We start from the raw sequence: 19,625 nt of genomic DNA, 5'->3' as shown, positions 1-19,625 counted from the left end.
TTCGCAAGCCTGTCTGGGAGATAACATAGCCCAGGAAAGGAAGAGAGGTCTGCTCAAAAAGGCACTTCTCGTATTTAGTATAGAGGTGGTTCTGCCTGAGCCTAAGCAGGACCTGACGAACATCCCTCCGGTGTGTGGGAAAATCCGGAGAGAAGACCAAGATGTCGTCCAGGTATACCACCACGCAGGAGTAAAGAAGGTCACGGAAGATGTCGTTGACCAGTTCTTGGAAGATGGCGGGAGCATTGCAGAGACCGAAGGGCATCACACGGTACTCATAGTGTCCGTCCCGGGTATTAAATGCCGTTTTCCACTCGTCTCCCTGACGGATACGGACCAGGTTATACGCTCCACGTAGATCCAGCTTGGAAAAGATCCTGGCGCCTTTAAGGCGATCAAATAACTCAGAGATGAGCGGAAGGGGGTATTTATTTTTAACCGTGATCTGATTGATTCCTCTATAGTCAATGAAAGGGCGAAGCGAGCCATCTTTTTTTTTGAGAAAGAAGAATCCGGCTTCAGCCGGGGAAGTAGACTTCCGGTTGAATCCCCTAGCCAGATTCTCCTTTATGTACTCAGACATGGCCCGGGTTTCAGCCGCAGACAACGGATAAATACGCCCACGGGGTGGAGTGGCGCCGGGTACCAGGTCGATCGGGCAATCATATGGCCTATGAGGTGGCAATGTCTCTGCTTCCTTTTTTCCGAAGACGTCAGCATAGGGCCAGTAAGGAGCCGGAAGACCGGGTAAATTAGCTGGGGTAGGTGGAGGACGAACCGGAACCAGGCAGGTCTTATGGCAGGCCGGCCCCCACCGGAGTACTTCACCAGAATGCCAGTTCAACACGGGTTCATGTGTCTGGAGCCAAGGTAGACCTAGCAATAGGGAGTGGGAGAGTCTGGACAACACATGGAAGGAGATTACCTCAGAGTGCAGCATTCCCATCTGCAGGGTTATGGGTTCCGTGACGAGCAGGATGGTCACCGGAAGGAGTCTTCCATCCACGGAGGCGACTGACAAAGGTTCAGCCAGAGACTTGGTGGGAATACGGTATTTCTCAACCAGGGACTGGGAGATGAGGTTTTCAGCGGATCCAGAGTCCAGGTGGGCGAGTTCAAAGTGACGGTTCTCTCCCCAGGAGATAGATACAGACAAAGTCAGGGTTGGAGAGGACTTATTTTTGTCTAGGGCGACCTCTCCGAGCGGTCCTAGACACTGGAGTTTCCCGGCCTCTCCGGGCAGGAACGAATCAGGTGCTCCTTACTGCCACAATAGAAGCAGCTCCCCTCGGCTCGGCGTGACTCTTGGCGAGATTTGACCATCTTGGTCTGGTCGATCTGCATGGACTTGGGTGAGTGCGCCCGGGGAGTGACAGAAGAGGAGACAGGTTTCTGGAAAGTAGGAGCTAGGCGGGGAAACCTTCTCTCACGGGTGGTCTCTTTGGTCCGTTCTTGAAACCGGATGTCAATCCGGATAGCCAGCGACACCAGATCATCCAGGGTGGTAGGAATGTCCCGACCGGCGAGCTCATCTTTAATCCGACCGGAAAGACCCTCCCAGAAGACGGACACCAGGGCCTCATTATCCCAGTCAAGCTCAGAAGCGAGGGTGCGGAACCGTATGGCGTATTGGCCCACGGTGAGACTCCCTTGGCGGAGACATAGCAAAGAGGAGGCAGATGAGGTCTTTCATCCCGGTTCATCGAAGACTCTTCGGAAAGCAGTGAGGAAAGACGACAGGTCGGACACCAGAGGATCCCCTCTTTCCCACAGGGGGTTAAGCCATGCCAGTGCCTCCCCAGTGAGATGGGACATGATGAATGCCACTTTGGCCCTGTCGGTGATAAACTGGTGGGCCAGGAGTTCAAAATGCAGGGTGCACTGGTTTATGAAGCCCCGAGCTTGAGCGTGGTCTCCTCCGAAGCGAGGAGGTGCAGAAAGCCGGGGTCCGGGGCAGGATGCCATGGTATTGGTGGGCAGCGGCGCTGCCGGGTTGCGAGTCATGACACTAGCGGTGGTTGCTGGTGGAGCAGTCAGAGTGTCCAGGCGGGAGTTGACATTCCGCAGGTGGCTCAGGATGGACTCCTGTTGGGACCTCTGACGGGACAGAGCGAGGGAGTTTGGGTGCCACCGGGTTCCATAGCCCGAGCAAACTGTAACGGGTCTGGGAGGTGGAACCTCTGAGCAACTATACAAAGGGGCAGTCCTTTTAAGGAAGCGGGTGGCTCCCAGGGAAGGCGGGCAGGTAGTCACGGCAAGTGACAGGGACAGTCTCTGGGTAGAAGGGCAGGAGGTCACGGCAAGTGACGGGGACAGTCTCTTGACAGGCGGGTGGTCACGGCAAATGACAGCAGGGTATGAGTCTCTAGACAGGCAGGTGGTCACGGCAAGTGACAGCGGGATATGAGTCTCTAGACAGGCGGGTGGTCACGGCAAGTGACAGCAGGGAATGAGTCTCTAGACAGGCGGGTGGTCACGGCAAGTGACAGCAGGGAATGAGTTTCTAGACAGGCAGGTGGTCACGACACGTGACGGCAGAGCCTCCAGGTAGGCTAGCAGGCAGGTAGCAGATGAGCGCTCCCAGGTGAGCGGGCAAGAGTCTCTGGACAGGCTGGTGGTCACAGCACGTGACGGCGGAGCCTCCAGGTAGGCTAGCAGGCAGGTAGCAGATAAGCGCTCCCAGGTGAGCGGGCAAGAGTCTCTGGACAGGCAGGTGGTCACGGCACGTGACGGCGGAGCCTCCAGGTAGGCTAGCAGACAGGTAGCAGGTGAGCGCTCCCAGGTGAGCGGGCAAGAGTCTCTGGACAGGCAGGTGGTCACGGCACGTGACGGCGGAGCCTCCAGGTAGGCTAGCAGACAGGTAGCAGGTGAGCGCTCCCAGGTGAGCGGGCAAGAGTCTCTGGACAGGCAGGTGGTCACGGCGCGTGACGGCGGAGCCTCCAGGTAGGCTAGCAGACAGGTAGTAGGTGAGCGCTCCCAGGTGAGCGGGCAGACTGATCCATAGACAGACTGGCAGGGCTGGTAGGCAGACTGTCGGACCGCAGGAATGAAAGCAGATGGATAAGTATCAGGCAGGTATCAAGCAGGAATCTAGCAGGTGACTGGCAGGTAACTGGTAACGGGACCTGAGGGCTGAAGCAGAGTTGAAAGGCTTTGCAACAACATTGCTCGGGCACCTCCATTTTGGAGGAGGTGCCTTATATATGGTGAGGTCCTCCGGCCATTGGCCGAGGACTCCTTAGGACGGCGCGCGCGGCCCCTTTAAGAGAGGGGGAGCGCGCGCGCCCTAAGCACAGAGGCCGGGAAGCAGAGCGGGAGGAAGCCGCCGGGCACGGAGCGGAGAGGTGAGGGGTACGGCGTCCCTGCCTAGCAGGAGGCAGGGACGCCGACGCTACATGAAGCATTTGCAGGCCCTGTTCCCTTGTGGGTGGTACGGTGTTGTGTAATTCTTCCATGACTCTCCCTTCGAAACAGGCCCCCTGGTCAGAGTGTATTCTCTTCGGGCACCCATACACACGAATAAAGTCTTGACTTATACACTAGGCCACCGCCTCAACTTTCTAGTCCCTGGTTGGGATCAAAACTGCGAACTTGGTGAAGTGATTTCATCACCAGGCGGTATTCGTAACCATTATGTGACTAACCAATCATCAGATAGCACGACCCTCAGTACTTCTAGTGGCGCAGAAGTCTGGATCGCTTGATCGGGGGCCCTTTGCGCTGGGGGTTTGGTCAGCTCACACTGTTGACACCTTCAGCAAACATCTTCCACCGCTCTGCGTAGTTGAGGCCAATGTACAAGTCCCTTTTACCAACGGAAGGTCCTTTCGGCCTCTTTCATGGGCTTCTTAGGCTAAGCTCAGTGCAATTTCTTATGGTACCAACACCTGCCATGTGGCACCGAATTCTTGGGGCAGCTGTAGCCTTCGATACAATAAGCCATTTTTCATGCTGAGTCCATTGTGCTAGGTTCTGAGTGTACTGTGGGATAAAGCTGCTCTCTCTTCCCTGCTGGGTTTCTGACCTAGAGCAACCCACTTCCGTAGCTCTGCCAACTCAGGATTGGATTATTGTAACTGCACCCACTCATCCCTTGGGCATCACAGTATCTGAGTGGATTGGGGTTCTTCACCTGACTCTTGGGCGGCTACTACAGCTGTAGCGAATCCCTTGAAAACTGGGGTCTCGTCACCCTCAAACTCTTCATCTGTGTCACGTGTTGGGCATCCCTGGGTTACCCTAGACAATGCATCTGCATTTTTTATTCTCACCTTTTGTCATGCAAGGTGTGAGAAAGACTTAGTGCAACACAAAGGGAAGAGGGAAAGGAAACCCTCTACACTCTAGGGAAAGGGGGGGAGTGGAGACCTCCTGGCTGATAGAATATTACCCTGTCTCTACTAACGTCCCTATATTGACTCTTCACCAGTTGCCACACGTGTTCCTCGCCCTGTCTTTCCCTGGCGTTAGGCTAAGGCTATAGAAGGGATGAGGTGAGCACTAGTCGATCCCCACTGCACACTAAAGACAACAAGGGAAGACAAACAGGCGGGAATTGATTTGCTTTAGACAACTCCAGACAAATGCGCACACGTCCTCAAGCACCAGAGAAGAGGAAGTACTTCTTTTGCTAAAGCCTTCACAAGGAGTAAAGAATATCGCCGGCACCTCCCTCTGGAACAGAGCAGGTATTTATACACCCAGGTCAGGGTGTTAATTAGTCAGAGGAAGGTAGCTGCTGGGTCCTAGACACAGTCTCTAAGAAGGTGTCTGCAATGCCAAACATAGAGATCTCCTGCAACCCACTGCAGGGCGACTGTTTGTCACTTCTGACACACCCGTGACACCTTTTGACCGGTATGATATTTTGTATCCATACTTGGACATTCTCGCAACTCCACCTCTGCTCCCCCAGTTTTGCATTCTCCAGGTGGGCAAGTGGATTGTTATCGGTTTATTACATGTGCTTCCGACCCTGACAGGTATTCTGCAAATTTCTCATTCATGTCCCACAATTGCTTTAGCAACTCCAATTTGAACAAATTGTAGTTGTTAGGATTCTTCTCCAAGTCCTTTAAAGACCAGCTGGTGTACACAATCAGCCATTGACTTCCTTCTGGAACTTGAGCCAACATCGCCCCCAAGCCGTAAAGGCTTCCATCGGTGTACAACACGAAGGGTTGGGAGAAGTCTGCATACGCCAGGATGGCGTTATCGGTCAGGGCCTGCAAACTTATTCTTGCCTTGGTCCCCATGGAATCGGCCATTGCTTGGTCCCTCTGGCCACCCCCTTCAATAGCTCATGTACTGTTTCTTTTTGCGAAATTTTTGATAAACCTTCGACAGTACTCTGACAGCCCCAACAATACTCTCGGCTCCCTCAGTGTTGTGGGCGTGGGCTATTTTTGTACAGCAGCTAACTTTTCTGTGGTAGGATAGACCCCAGCATTGATGACTGTGTCCCAGGTACTCAGTGGTTATATTTTTTTAGTCCATATCTTTGAAGCTGCTTCGGATTACTATACTGGCACTAGCGGGTATTTCCCATTAGGCCACCAATCCTTAGCAACATGTCACTTAGTACCCTATGTTTGTTCCTCACACTGGCTGTCCCCTGTCACTTTTGTAACCCGCCCTGTACCGTACGTCTATGCTGGAAGTAACGGCCCGGTTTACACACGTTTCCTGGTCTTGACTAGTGCAGTCTGGACTTCGGTGCTTGATCCGCTTGTCTCGGTCCCCAGCCGCTCTTTAGTTGCTGTGCTTCTGCGTTCCACCGCTCACACGTCCTACCTCTTTCACTGGTTGGTGCCATCTGCCTTCCCGCCTTCTCATTCCAGCCTTTTTATTTTTGATAACTGTGCCACAGCTAACAAGAACTAACCCGGTGTCCCCTTCAAGATCGTCCCACCAGAAGTGCTTCCTCCATCTTCTAGTTCCACCTTACTCGGTGCTGTCAGCAGATGGTGACATTTGGTCGTGAGTACCATAGAGCATTGATAAACCACATCTTTGGCTCCCCACCTCCTTACACATGTAAAGATGTTTTCTGTCAAAAATGCCTTGTTTGAGGAGACCAGGGAGCACACATATTGCAGAAAAGATCTGTGCACTCTCGACCGGAGCAGGAGAACTCTGATACTTGACAAACTAATGTTAGCAGGAAATAATAAGCAAATTATCAGGCCATATAGGAGAGGCTGCATTAGAAAAGTAATGCAGTTTTGAAGATGAATTGTATTTGAAAAGTTCATTGCTATTCCAAGACCTTTTGCACAGAATGTATTTACAATCATGGTATAACCACTTTAAGGAACCATTTCAGCATTTTTTGTTTGATTTTATTGCCGCACTGATACCTGTCAATACTATGTGTGTAGTGTGATTCGGTCATTGTCTTCTGCCATTTCCAACGCTGATTTGGTCCTGTCCTGCACCATTTGACCCCAGCTCTGGGTTTCTGGCCATTATGTCCTTTCTTATGAAAGCCTCCTTCTAAGTTTCACAGACTTAAATTGAGAAAGCAACATCTTATCCATACAAAAGATGCTGTGTGAGCTGACAGGTCACAATTGTTGTCACGTGATGCGGGAGACGACCAGAGCGAAACTACAAATGGTAGAAGACAGCGACGGTTAAGTATCTTAATGCACACATTTTATACACGGCACTGTTTTCTTTCAATAGTATAGGATTGTACAGTCACATATACACTGTGTGCAGAATTATTAGGCAAGTTGTATTTTAGAGGATTATTTTTATCATTGATCAACAACTATGTTCTCAATCAACCCAAAAGACTCATAAATATCCAAGCTTAATATTTTTGGAAGTTGGAGTGTTTTTTTTTTTAGATTTGGCTATCTTAGGAGGATATCTGTTTGTGCAGGTAACTATTTCTGTGCCGAATTATTAGGCAACTTAATAAAAACCAAATATAATCCCATCTCACTTGCTTATTTTCACCAGGTAAACCAATATCAGTGCACAAAATTTAGAAATAAACATTTCTGACATGTAAAAAAAAAAAAAATTAGTGATCAATATAGCCACCTTTCTTTATGATGACACTCAACAGCCTTCCATCCATAGATTCTCTCAGTTGCTTGATCTGTTTTCGATCAACATTGCGTGCAGCAGCCACCACAGCCTCCCAGACACTGTTCCGAGAGGTGTACTGTTTTCCCTCCCTGTAGAACTCACATTTTATGATGGACCACAGGTTCTCTATGGGGTTCAGATCAGGTGAACAAGGGGGCCATGACATTATTTTTTCTTCTTTTAGACCTTTACTGGCCAGCCACGTTGTGGAGTAGTTGGATGCATGTGATGGAGCATTGTCCTGCATGAAAATCATGTTTTTCTTGAACGATACCGACTTCTTCCTGTACCACTGCTTGAAGAAGTTGTCTTCCAGAAACTGCCAGTAGGTCTGGGAGTTGAGCTTCACTCCATCCTCAACCCGAAAAGGTCCCACAAGTTCATCTTTGATGATACCAGCCCATACCAATACCCCACCTCCACCTTGCTGGCGTCTGAGTCGGAGTGGAGCTCTCTGCCCTTAACAGATCCAGCCTCTGGCCCATCCATCTGGCCCATCAAGAGTCACTCTCATTTTATCAGTCTATAAAACCTTTGAAAAATCAGTCTTAAGATATTTCTTGGCCCATTCTTGACCTTTTATCTTATGTTTCTTGTTCAAAGGTGGTCATTTTTCAGCCTTCCTTACCTTGGCCATGTTCCTGAGTATCACACACCTTCTGCTTTTTGATACTCCAGTAACGTTGCAGCTCTGACATATGGCAAAACTGGTGGCAAATGGCATCTTGGCAGCTTCACGCTTGATTTTCCTCAATTCATGGGCAGTTATTTTGCTCCTTTTTTGGCCAAAACGCTTCTTGCGACCCTGTTGGCTATTTGCCATGAAACGCTTGATTGTTCGGTGATCATGCTTCAAAAGTTTGGAAATTTCAAGACTGCTGCATCCCTCTGCAAGACATCTCACAATTTTGGACTTTTCAGAGCCCGTCAAATCTCTCTTCTGACCCATTTTGCCAAAGGAAAGTAAGTTGCCTAATAATTAAGCACACCTTATATAGGGTGTTGATGACATTAGTCAACACCCCTCCTCATTACAGAGATGCACATCACCAGATTTACTTAATTGGTAGTTGGCTCTCAAGCCTATGCAGCTTGGAGTAGGACAACATGTATAAAAAGTATCATGTGATCAAAATACTCATTTGCCTAATAATTCGGCACACAGTGTAGTTGTTAGTGATCTGAACTGTAATTGTGTGGAAATAAAACAAAAATGCATAGTGACCTCTATGTAACATTTCTTTAGGTTGCCAGAAGACTCTCATTGTACAAACTTGCTGAATGTTCCTCATTGAGTGGTGGACAGTCCATAGAGTACTTGGCTCAGTTTGGTGAAAAGAGGTTTATCAACCACAGTCCGCCAATGGCACATTACCAAGACTGCAACTTTTCTTTTACTGGATTGCGCAACCATTATAATCGTCTTATTAAAAATCTAGAGGATAAGGAAGGTATGTTTGGTTTTGTGTTTTCTTTTTTTTTCTTTTTTTTTTTTCGATTTGTTCCCATCCACATCAAATGTGCCTAAGTAGTTTGAATTGTCTAGTTAAAGCCATCAATGCAAATTACTTTTTGATATGACTGTCATGCCATCTGTTATGGTAAGGTATACAGTTAGGCTATGTGCCCACGATGCAGAAATGCTCCGGATTTTTTCCTGAGCATTTCTGCATCTCCGTGGCAGAAAAAACGCATGCGGGTGTGAAGCGTTCTTCACCTGTATTTCCGCATGCGGGTTGACAAGCGCTTTCCAAGCGATTTTAGCATCACTTGGACAGTGCTTGACAACTTGGTCACACTATATAAATCCATGCAAACGGCATGGATTTATATAGTGTGACCTTAAAGAATAGCAGAAAATAAAAAAAATAAATCTATACTTACCTTCTGATGGCCCCCGCAGTCTTTATTCGCTCCGTCCTGGCTTGCCGGCAGCTCGTGGTACACAGAAGGGCCTGCCGACGTCAGCGTCGCGTGACCCGTCACATGACTAAATGACGTCAGCGCAGGTCCTTCAGTCCACCGCGATCTGCTGGCAAGTGAAGACAAGCGCACCGGGGGCCGTCAGAAGGTAAATATAATATTTATTTTTTATTTTATTCTTTTTTTTACAGGTTCTATGGTACCCGGGTCCGGAGGAGAGTCTCCTGTCCTCCACACCCGGGTACCATCCGCACATTGAAACGTTTGGATTCCGCATGTACAGATCCAGCGATGCGGAATCCAAATGTTCTAATGCAAGTCAATGGCGGCAAAAACGCAGCGCTTCCGCAAAATAATTGGTAGTGCTGCGTTTTTTTCTGCAATGATAACCCGCAGCGGAAATTTCCGCAGCATGTGCACAGCACATGTAGATTATCATTGGGGAACATGGCAGGCCTTCTACCATGCGTTTTTTAAGCGTTTCTGCAGCGTTTTTGCCGCTGCGGAAATGCTTAAAAAAAATGCATTGTGGGCACACAGCCTTAGATTTGCTAGTTGTTATTTTGCCTATCTGTGAAATTGTAACTTCATATCATTACCATTTGTGTTTGTTCTAAAAAGAAAATAGCATTGGAGGGGCTGTTTTCCTTTTTTTATACATCACACTTCTTTGGGCTTGTTAAAATGAGCATTTATTTAGTTCATTTACGCCATGCTTCACACAGACCGATAGTCCATGTGGAAAGAAATCATAGTATGCGCTATTCTGGTCTGTGAAATGCAAGTGATATAAAGTCCATCATTGCCATGATTTGTGGACACAACTGGCCCATTTTTTTAATATAGCTTTAACATAGTTTAGTATAGTCTACAACACTTGTTGTTTAGTTATAGGCTATAAACTAAGTCACTTTAGTGATTAACTGCTTCTGGACTGCCCCATAGCTCATAAGAGTATGTGCACACTTGAGTATTTGGATAACGAAATTTCTGCACCATTTCTGCATCTCTTGACAGGAAAAACACAGCGGACACTGTCTCACTCTCACTCTGAACTTGACGGAATAGTGAACCCAGTGGTCTTTTGCAGCATTTTTTGATGCGATTTAGCATGTGTTTTTGAACAGCAATGAATGCAATGGACATACTAGATAGATAATAGATACATATAGACAGGCTGGCAGACATACAGTTATATGAAAAAGTTTGGGCACCCCTATTAATCTTAAGCTTAATGTTTTATAAAAATTGGTGTTTTTTGCAACAGCTATTTCAGTTTGATATATGTAATAACTGTTGGACGCAGTAATGTTTCTGCCTTGAAATGAGGTTTATTGTACTAACAGAAAATGTGCAATCTGCATTCAAACAAAATTTGACAGGTGCATAAGTATGGGCACCCTTATCATTTTCTTGTTTTAAATACTCCCACCTACTTTTTACTGACTTACTAAAGCACTTTTTTTGGTTTTGTAACCTCATTGAACTTTGAACTTCATAACCAGGTGTATGCAATCATGAGAAAAGCTACTTAAAGTGGCCACTTGCCAGTTGTTCTCCTGTTTGAATCTCATCTGAAGAGTGGCATCATGGGCTCCTCAAAACAACTGTCAAATGATCTGAAAACAAAGATTATTCAACATAGTTGTTCAGGGGAAGGATACAAAAAGCTGTCTCAGCGATTTAACCTGTCAGTTTCTACTGTGAGGAACATAGTAAGGAAATGGAAGAACACAGGGACAGTTCTTGTTAAGGCCAGAAGTGGCAGGCCAAGAAAAACATCAGAAAGGCAGAGAAGAAGAATGGTGAGATCAGTCAAGGACAATCCTCAGACCACCTCCAGAGAGCTGCAGCATCAACTTGCTGCAGATGGTGTCACTGTGCATCGGTCAACTATACAACGCACTTTGCACAAGGAGAAGCTGTATGGGAGAGTGATGCGAAAGAAGCCGTTTCTGCAAGAACGCCACAAACAGAGTCGGCTGAGGTATGCAAAATCACATTTGGAGAAGCCAATTTCTTTTTGGAAGAAGGTCCTGTGGACTGATGAAACCAAGATTGAGTTGTTTGGTCATACAAAAAGGCGTTATGCATGGCGGCAAAAAAACACAGCATTCCAAGAAAAACACTTGCTACCCACAGTAAAATTTGGTGGAGGTTCCATCATGCTTTGGGGCTGTGTGGCCAATGCCGGCACCGGGAATCTTGTTAAAGTTGAGGGACGCATGGATTCCACTCAGTATCAGAAGATTCTTGACAATAATGTTCAAGAATCAGTGACAAAGTTGAAGTTACGCAGGGGATTGATCTTTCAGCAAGACAATGATCCAAAACACCGCTCCAAATCTACTCAGGCATTCATGCAGAGGAACAATTACAATGTTCTGGAATGGCCATCCCAGTCCCCAGACCTGAATATCATTGAACATCTGTGGGATCATTTGAAGAGGGCTGTCCATGCTCGGCGACCATCAAACTTTACTGAACTGGAATTGTTTTGTAAAGAGGAATGGTCAAAAATACCTTCAGCCAGGATCCAGGAACTTATTAAAAGCTACAGGAAGCGACTAGAGGCTGTTATTTTTGCAAAAGGAGGATCTACTAAATATTAATGTCACTTTTCTGGTGAGGTGCCCATACTTATGCACCTGTCAAGTTTTGTTTGAATGCAGATTGCACATTTTCTGTTAGTACAATAAACCTCATTTCAAGGCAGAAACATTACTGTGTCCAACAGTTATTACATATATCAAACTGAAATAGCTGTTGCAAAAACACCAATTTTTATAAAACAATAAGCTTAAGATTAATAGGGGTGCCCAAACTTTTTCATATAACTGTATACTTTATTTTTCACTTTATAGGACGCACTTTTTCCCCCTAAAATTTGGGGGGAAAATAGGGTTGCGTCTTAAAAAGCGAAATCACCTTACCAGCTGCGGTGAAGCAGAGTCCCGGAGATGCTGCGGAGGCGGCGAATGCTCAGATTGAGATCTCTGCTCTGAAATCTCAATCTGAGCATGCACCGCCTCCGGCGGCCATTTTCCTGGAGTCCACCGCATAGGACAGTATGGCAGGTGCGGGGCTCCGGCTGCCACAAGATGTCGTACCACCGGACACCTCCAGCGCAGAACTTGGCAGACAGCATGGGGCCGCAGCCGCTTCCGAACACCCCGTCCTGACCCCACAGCATCTCCAGGACCCCGCAGCATCTCCTGCCTCAGCCAGCGGCAACCCTGGGACCCCTCTCTACCAACGCTGCCCCCATGTAAGCTGATTGTAATATGCACCGATTTATTTAAAAAACAATTTTTCCTATTTTCCTCCCCAAAATTTGGGGTGTGTCTTCTAATCCGGTGCTTCTTATAATCCGCAAAATACGGTAGACATATAATTGCACAACTCCCCAGCATGTTATAAAATTGCACCCTGTGGAGCTTATTGGACAGCTTTTTATGAATAAAGTGAAACTGTCACCAGATTTGGCCAATATGAGATACGGCTTCCATTCTATAATGCTGCATAAAAGCCCCTGATCTGACCTGCAAGACAAGAGAAAGAGCTTTTATTATACTCACCTGGGGGCGGTCCTGGCAAATGGGTGTCGCTTGTCTTGGTCTGGCGCCTTCCTTCTTCTTTCAATGACGTCCTCCTTCTTGCTTCATGTGGATGACATGTCCCTACGTCATCAACACAGGGTCCCCAGCATCACGCTCCTGTGCAGGTGTACTTCTCTGCCCTGGCGAGGGCAGTGCAAAGTACTGCAATGCGCAGGCGCCGTGGCTTTGCCCTCATCAGGGCCGAGAAGCTTCCCTACGCAGGAGCGTGATACCGGGGACCCTGTGTGGATGACGTAGGATGTGTCATCCACACGAAGCAAGAAGGAGGACAACATCGGAAAAAGAATGGAGCCGTCGGACCAGGATGAGCGACACCCATTGGACCGGACCGCCCTCCCCTCCCGATGTGTATAATAAAAGCTCTTTTTCTTCTCTTGCAAGTTGGATCAGGGGCTTATATACAGCATTGTAGAATGCTGTATATCAGGCCTGCAAGGTGGTGGACTTATCTCATATTTGCCAAACCTGGTGACAGGTTCCCTCTAAATAATGAAAAAAAAATTGCTTGGGGTCCCCCCATATTTTGTAACCAGCAAAGGTAAAGCAGACAGCTGAGAGCTGATATTATCAGGCTGGGAAGCTCCATGGTTATTGGGCCCTCCCCAGACTAAAAAGGGTCCTAAAGCTGTCCAATAAGCTCCACAGAGTGCAATATGTCGGGGGTGGGTGTGCAATTATATGTCTGTTTATATCTATCTATCTATCTTATCTATCTCTATAATATTCACTGCTGTATAAAAACGCATACAATAGCGATACAAAAAACTCAGCAAATCCATAATCTTTTTTAGACCTGCGTTTTTAACTGTCTTTATTGAAGTCAATCGGTTTAAAACGCTGAAAGAATTGACATGCTGCAGATTTGAATCTGCACCAAATCTGCAACTCACAAATATGCAACGTGTGCATGATACTTCAGGATTCTTATTCACTTTGCTGGCATCAGGACTCCTTTCAGGTTTTGTGATAAATCCAAGAGGCAAAAACATGATATGTGCACACAGCCTAAGGCCACATGCACACATTGAGTATTTGGTGAGTTTCTTACCTCAGTATTTGTAAAAAATTACCAGCAGTATAGGGGGTATATAATCAATAACCACTTGATAAATAGATCAAAGCAAAATAGTGGTATAAGAGTTAAAACATAACCTTTAATTAATTATGTGAATAAAATCCTATATAGGAATAGTGATACAAAGGACTAAAATATAAATAGACCGGTCACATAGACCAAAAGTTACACAAATTATTGCCAAGTTGACCAAAAATCAGTGGCCTAACCTTCCTAGAACCATCCCAGCCTGAAACATCAAATTTCATTCTTAGCAGACCATCGGTGGTTAATAATGAGCACACAATTCATCAAAACTATGAATTAACACATGTGGAATTATATACTTAACAAAAAAGTGTGAAACAACTGAAAATATGTCTTATATTCTAGGTTCTTCAAAGTAGCCACCTTTTGCTTTGATGACTGCTTTGCACACTCTTGGCATTCTCTTGATGAGCTTCAAGAGGTAGTCACCAGAAATGGTTTTCACTTCACAGGTGTGCCCTGTCAGGTTTAATAAGTGGGATTTCTTGCCTTATAAATGGGGTTGGGACCATCAGTTGTGTTGTGCAGAAGTCAGGTGGATACACAGCTGATAGTCCTACTGAATAGACTGTTAGCTGCTTTTTTATTGCCATAATACAAATTCTAAGTAAAGAAAAACGTGTGGCCATCATTACTTTAAGAAATGAAGGTCAGTCAGTGCGAAAAATTGGGCAAACTTTGAATGTGTCCCCAAGTGCAGTTGCAAAAACCATCAAGCGCTACAAAGAAACTGGCTCACATGAGGACCGCCCCAGGAAAGGAAGACCAAGAATCACCTCAGCTTCTGAGGATAAGTTTATCCGAGTCACCAGCCTCAGAAATCGCAGGTTAACAGCAGCTCAGATTAGAGACCAGGTCAATGCCACACAGAGTTCTAGCAGCAAACACATCTCTACAACAACTGTTAAGAGGAGACTTTGTGCAGCAGGCCTTCATGGTAAAATAGCTGCTAGGAAACCACTGCTAAGGAAAGGCAACAAGCAGAAGAGACCTGTTTGGGCTAAAGAACACAAGGAATGGACATTAGACCAGTGGAAATCTGTGCTTTGGTCTGATGAGTCCAAATTTGAGATGTTTGGTTCCAACCACCGTGTCTTTGTGCGACGCAGAAAAGGTGAACGGATGGACTCTACATGCCTGGTTCCCACCGTGAAGCATGGAGGAGGAGGTGTGATGGTGTGGGGGTGCTTTGCTGGTGACACTGTTGGGGATTTATTCAAAATTGAAGGCATACTGAACCAGCATGGCTACCACAGCATCTTGCAGCGGCATGCTGTTCCATCTGGTTTGCGTTTAGTTGGACCATCATTTATTTTTCAACAGGACAATGACACCAAACACACCTCCAGGCTGTGTAAGGGCTATTGGACCAAGAAGGAGAGTGATGGGGTGCTATGCCAGATGACCTGGCCTCCACAGTCACCAGACCTGAACCCAATCGAGATGGTTTGGGGTGAGCTGGACCGCAGAGTGAAGGCAAAAGGGCCAACAAGTGCTAAGCATCTCTGGTAACTCCTTCAAGATTGTTGGAAGACCATTTCCGGTGACTACCTCTTGAAGCTCATCAAGAGAATGCCAAGAGTGTGCAAAGCAGTCATCAAAGTCAAAGGTGGCTACTTTGAAGAACCTAGAATATAAGACATATTCTCAGTTGTTTCACACTTTTTTGTTAAGTATATAATTCCACATGTGTTAATTCATGGTTTTGATGTCTTCAGTGTGAATGTACAATTTTCATAGTCATGAAAATGCAGAAAAATCTTTAAATGAGAAGGTGTGTCTAAACTTTTGGTCTGTACTGTGTATATATATATATATATATATATATATATATATGTTCGCCAATGATAATCCTCATGTGCTGTGCAGATGCTGCGGATTGTCATTGCGGAAAAATCCGTAGCACTACCATTCATTTTTGTAATCGTGGCGTTTTCGCCGCCATTGACTTGCATTGAATCGCATAATATCCGCATCACTACATGTGCCCATACGGATATTAAGCGATTCAATGTGCGGATGGTACCCGGGTCTGGAGAAGAGGAGACTCTCCTCCAGACCCGGGTACCATAGTACCTGTTAAAAAAAAAAAAAAAAAAATTAAAATAAACAATAAACATTATACTCGCCTTCTGATGACCCCCAGTCTCCTTAGCGATGCGTCCTGGCTCCATCGGCGGTCGCGTGACCTGCCACATGACTAAATGACGTCATGGAGGGTCCTTTTAGACCACCGCGAGCCGCCCAACACACCGGACACAGTGGACAAGGAGACCGGGGGCCATCAGAAGGTGAGTATAATGTTTATTTTTTATTTTTTACCTTTCTTTTTAACTATTAACTTGGTTACACTAAATAAATCCATACCCCAACTTGGCTCTGCCGCCGGATGGATTGCTTGCGCCGGGTGGTTAAGAGGGAGCGGTGCCCCTATCTGGGGTGGGCCGCCTCAGCATCGCTCTGGTGCCAGGTGGGAGCGGCGTCCGCGTATGAGGTTGTGGCTTCAGCGCTGCATGTTACGGCGGGGCCACACTCTTCCGGTATCTCTGTAGCCGGGGACGCGGTTTGATGACGCCGCTATGCGCCCCGGCGATCACATGACTGGACCAGGAAGTTCCGGCCACATGTGCTCAGATGCCGAGGGAGCTGCAATAACCCCTGCGACCAGCAGGTGTCACGCCCGGAGACCAGGTGCACCTGTTATTAGGAAGAATGTGTTTAAAAAAATAAATAAAAAGTGTGGAGCAGGTGCTGCTATTTAAGCATCTAGGCACCGTTGCTCCAGGCCTCCCAGCTACTTTTTTCTCTGTAATGGAGTCAGAAAGTGAGCAGCAGCAGCAAGTTCAGCAGCCGCCATCTTCACCATCTCAGCGGCTGCTTGGGGAGCTCCAGGAGTCACGACACCCTTGAGTTACTGGTAACACCCGGACCTCAGGAAGGCTAGGATCTGTGACCAGGTCCAGCCATCATGGCTCCAGCAGGATGGATAAATCTGCAGTCTCCAGGGACGATCCCCCGGCTGAGAAAGGTCCTTCCTCAAAACCGGTGCCAGCCCTTTGAGCCATCTGGGTAAGTGATCTTCGAGAAAGTTCACGTAGTAATGGAGTGTCCCTTCTTCTTGTGTATTCTTAGTAGGGAAAGAAGTGTACTTCCAAAACCAAGCACAAAGAATGTGCATTGTGTAAGGCCATTTTGACGGACTCCTATCCCAAAAGGCTGTGCCAATCCTGTATTAATTAAACTTTGGCAGACGAGACCCTTTAGTTTCGCCTCAGTGTTAAAAACCCTAGTAAAATCAGAGATCAGCAAAGTCCTTTCTAAAAAATATAAGAGAAAGGAGGATACAGATTGTGAGGTCTCCCCTGCCCCGGATGACTCCCTACCTTCTGCTCATGAGGTGGACTCTGACAATTCATCTTCTTCATCCTCCTCATCCTCAGACAGTGGTACAGATCAGCATTGTTTCCCACTACATGAAATTGACAGTCTGGTTAAAGCGGTCCGCTCAATTATGGGCATTACGGATACCAGACCAGAAAAATCAGTCCAGGACGTTATGTTCAGGGGACTGGGACAAAGAAAAAAAAAAGGTGTTTTCCGATTAATGATAAGCTCCAGGATCTGATACATAGGGAATGGGAAAGACAGGAGTGAAAGGACTCTCTCCCCCCTTTCTTTAAGAGGAAATACCCCTTTGAGGACTCATCCTCTTCCTCCTGGGAGAAAGCTCCAAAGCTAGATGTTGCTATAACAAAGGCATCTAGGAAGTCATCTCTCCCCTTTGATGATATGGGGCCCTTAAGGACCCTTTGGACAGAAAAGCTGATACCTTTCTCAATGGGACCTAGGAAACAACTGCTGGGGCCTTAAAGCCGGAAGTTGCTGCAACTTGTACGGCCAGGTCCTTGATGATATGGCTGGAACAGCTTGAATCCCACCTAAAAAATGACACATCCAGAAAGGAGATATTATCCAACGTTCCACTCATGCAGGGGGCAGCAGCTTTCCTAGGGGATGCCTCCGCGGCCTAAGTTACGTTGGCAGCAAGGTCGGCCGCCATGTACAACGCAGCCCGTAGAGCCCTGTGGCTTAATTTTTGGCCGGGAGATATCCAGGCCAGAACAAGACTGTGTTCTATATCATGTGAGGGGAAACATCGCTTTGGACCAGTTCTGGATGAGATCTTGGATAAAGCAAGCGACAAGAAGAAACGGTTTCCTAGCTTATCCATGCCTGCTTATAAACGTTCTTTTCGTAAAAAAGAAGATTTTTTTCGTAAAAGATCGCAGAGAGATCAGGATAAATGGGAAGACCAATGGCAGAAAGGTAGAGGGCTTCTGTTTGATTCTTCTTCTGCTCGGGGACCCCGGAAGCCGAGTCAATGACTCGTAGCCCAGGTAGGGGGGAGGCTGTCGGGCTTCTTACCTGCCTGGACAAAAATTTCGGCCAGTATCTGGATCCTTCATCTGATAGGTTCAGGTCTGAGGTTCAAATTCCAGGCGATTCCTTGTGGGAGATTAATCTTGACCCTGGTCCGTCCCTCTGGGTCAGAGCAGCTGGTCCTACAAAAGGAGGTGCTGGACTTAGTTCATAAAGCAGTACTGGTGCAAGTCCCGGCATCCGAATTAAAGGGGGTTGGGATTCTACTCTCCTTTCTTTCTAGTCTCTAAGCCGGACGGTTCTTTCAGGTGTATCATTAGCTTAAAAGCTCTTAAGTTCTTGATAATTCCCACCTTTTAAGATGGAATCTGTTAATTCAGCAATAAAATTGCTGTTTTCAGGCTGTTACATGGTAGTATTAGATTTAAAAGATGCCTATTACCATGTACCGATCCATGAAGATTACCAGAAATCCCTTAGAGTAGCCTTGGTCATGGATGGGGAAATCAAGCTTTTCCAGTATAGGTTCTTGCCATTCGGTCTGGCCATAGCCCCCTGGGTATTTACTAAAATTATAGCGGAGGTCATGGCTCATGTCAGAGAACGTGAGATTTTGATTGTCCCTTATCTAGATGATTTCTTCATAGTTGGAAATTCTGCCTTCCATTGTAATATTCACCTAAAAGAAGTGATCACCATCTTAGAGAGCCTGGGCTGGTTGCTAAATTTTAAAATATCTAGGTTAGTGCCTTCAAAAGTTCAGCAGTTTTTAGGTATTATGCTCAATTCAGATTCTCAAGAATGTTACCTCCCGGAAGCCAAAAAGCAAAAGGTTAGGAATCAGGTGAAAAATGCGATATCAAATCCGCTCATGTCCCTTAGAGCAGCAGTGTCTCTGTTGGATACCCTGACATCATGTTTCCCAGGGGTTCTGTGGGCACGATACCACTCCAGGGTTCTTCAGTGGGATGTGCTTTATAATGAAGTTTCGCTTAAGCGGCACCTGGAAGGAAAGATGTCCTTGTCACCCCGGTCAGTTGAGTCCTTACAGTGGTGGGAGGATGAGGCGAACCTATCTCGAGGTGTCCCCTGGGTTCTTAAAACCACTAGAACAATTACCACCGATGCGAGTCCCAGTGGGTGGCGAGCCCATCTGGGGGATATGATAGCTCAAGGGTCCTGGTCGGATAATGAAAAGGGTCTCTCATCCAACACTAAAGAGCTGCTGGCGATAGACAAGGCGGTTAATTATTTCTTAGTTTTCTTCCAAAGTCAGAGCGTAAAGATCCTTTCGGATAAGAGTTACGGTAGCATACCTGAACCACAAGGGGGGTACTCGGTCAAGATCACTGATGAGAGTGACGGATCATCTCTATCAGATCACGGAATGTCATCTTCTTTCCTTAATGGCCCTCCATATAAGGGGAAAATAAAATAAAAGAGCAGACTACTTTTTGCCGCTATCCTCTGAGACAGGGAGAATTGGAACTAAAACAAGA

The 19,625-nt window shown here is 46.7% G+C and overlaps 1 protein-coding gene across 2 annotated transcripts in view; it reads left to right on the top strand.

Moving 5' to 3' along the window:
• Window positions 1–19,625, top strand: part of OSGEPL1 (O-sialoglycoprotein endopeptidase like 1) — a 152,750-nt gene that overhangs the window by 63,055 nt on the left and 70,070 nt on the right. For both annotated transcript variants that reach the window (XM_073647843.1, XM_073647844.1), the window contains exon 4: window positions 8,348–8,552. In XM_073647843.1, coding sequence (XP_073503944.1) covers window positions 8,348–8,552 — 205 coding nt within the window. The remainder of the gene's footprint in view (window positions 1–8,347; window positions 8,553–19,625) is intronic.

This window comes from Phyllobates terribilis, unplaced genomic scaffold, assembly GCF_046119375.1.
Source record: "Phyllobates terribilis strain yellow unplaced genomic scaffold, ASM4611937v1 Scaffold_9__5_contigs__length_417890890, whole genome shotgun sequence".
NCBI lineage: Eukaryota > Metazoa > Chordata > Amphibia > Anura > Dendrobatidae > Phyllobates > Phyllobates terribilis.
The sequence above is the reverse complement of the archived record's forward strand: the minus strand, read 5'-3'. Positions and strand labels throughout refer to the sequence as shown.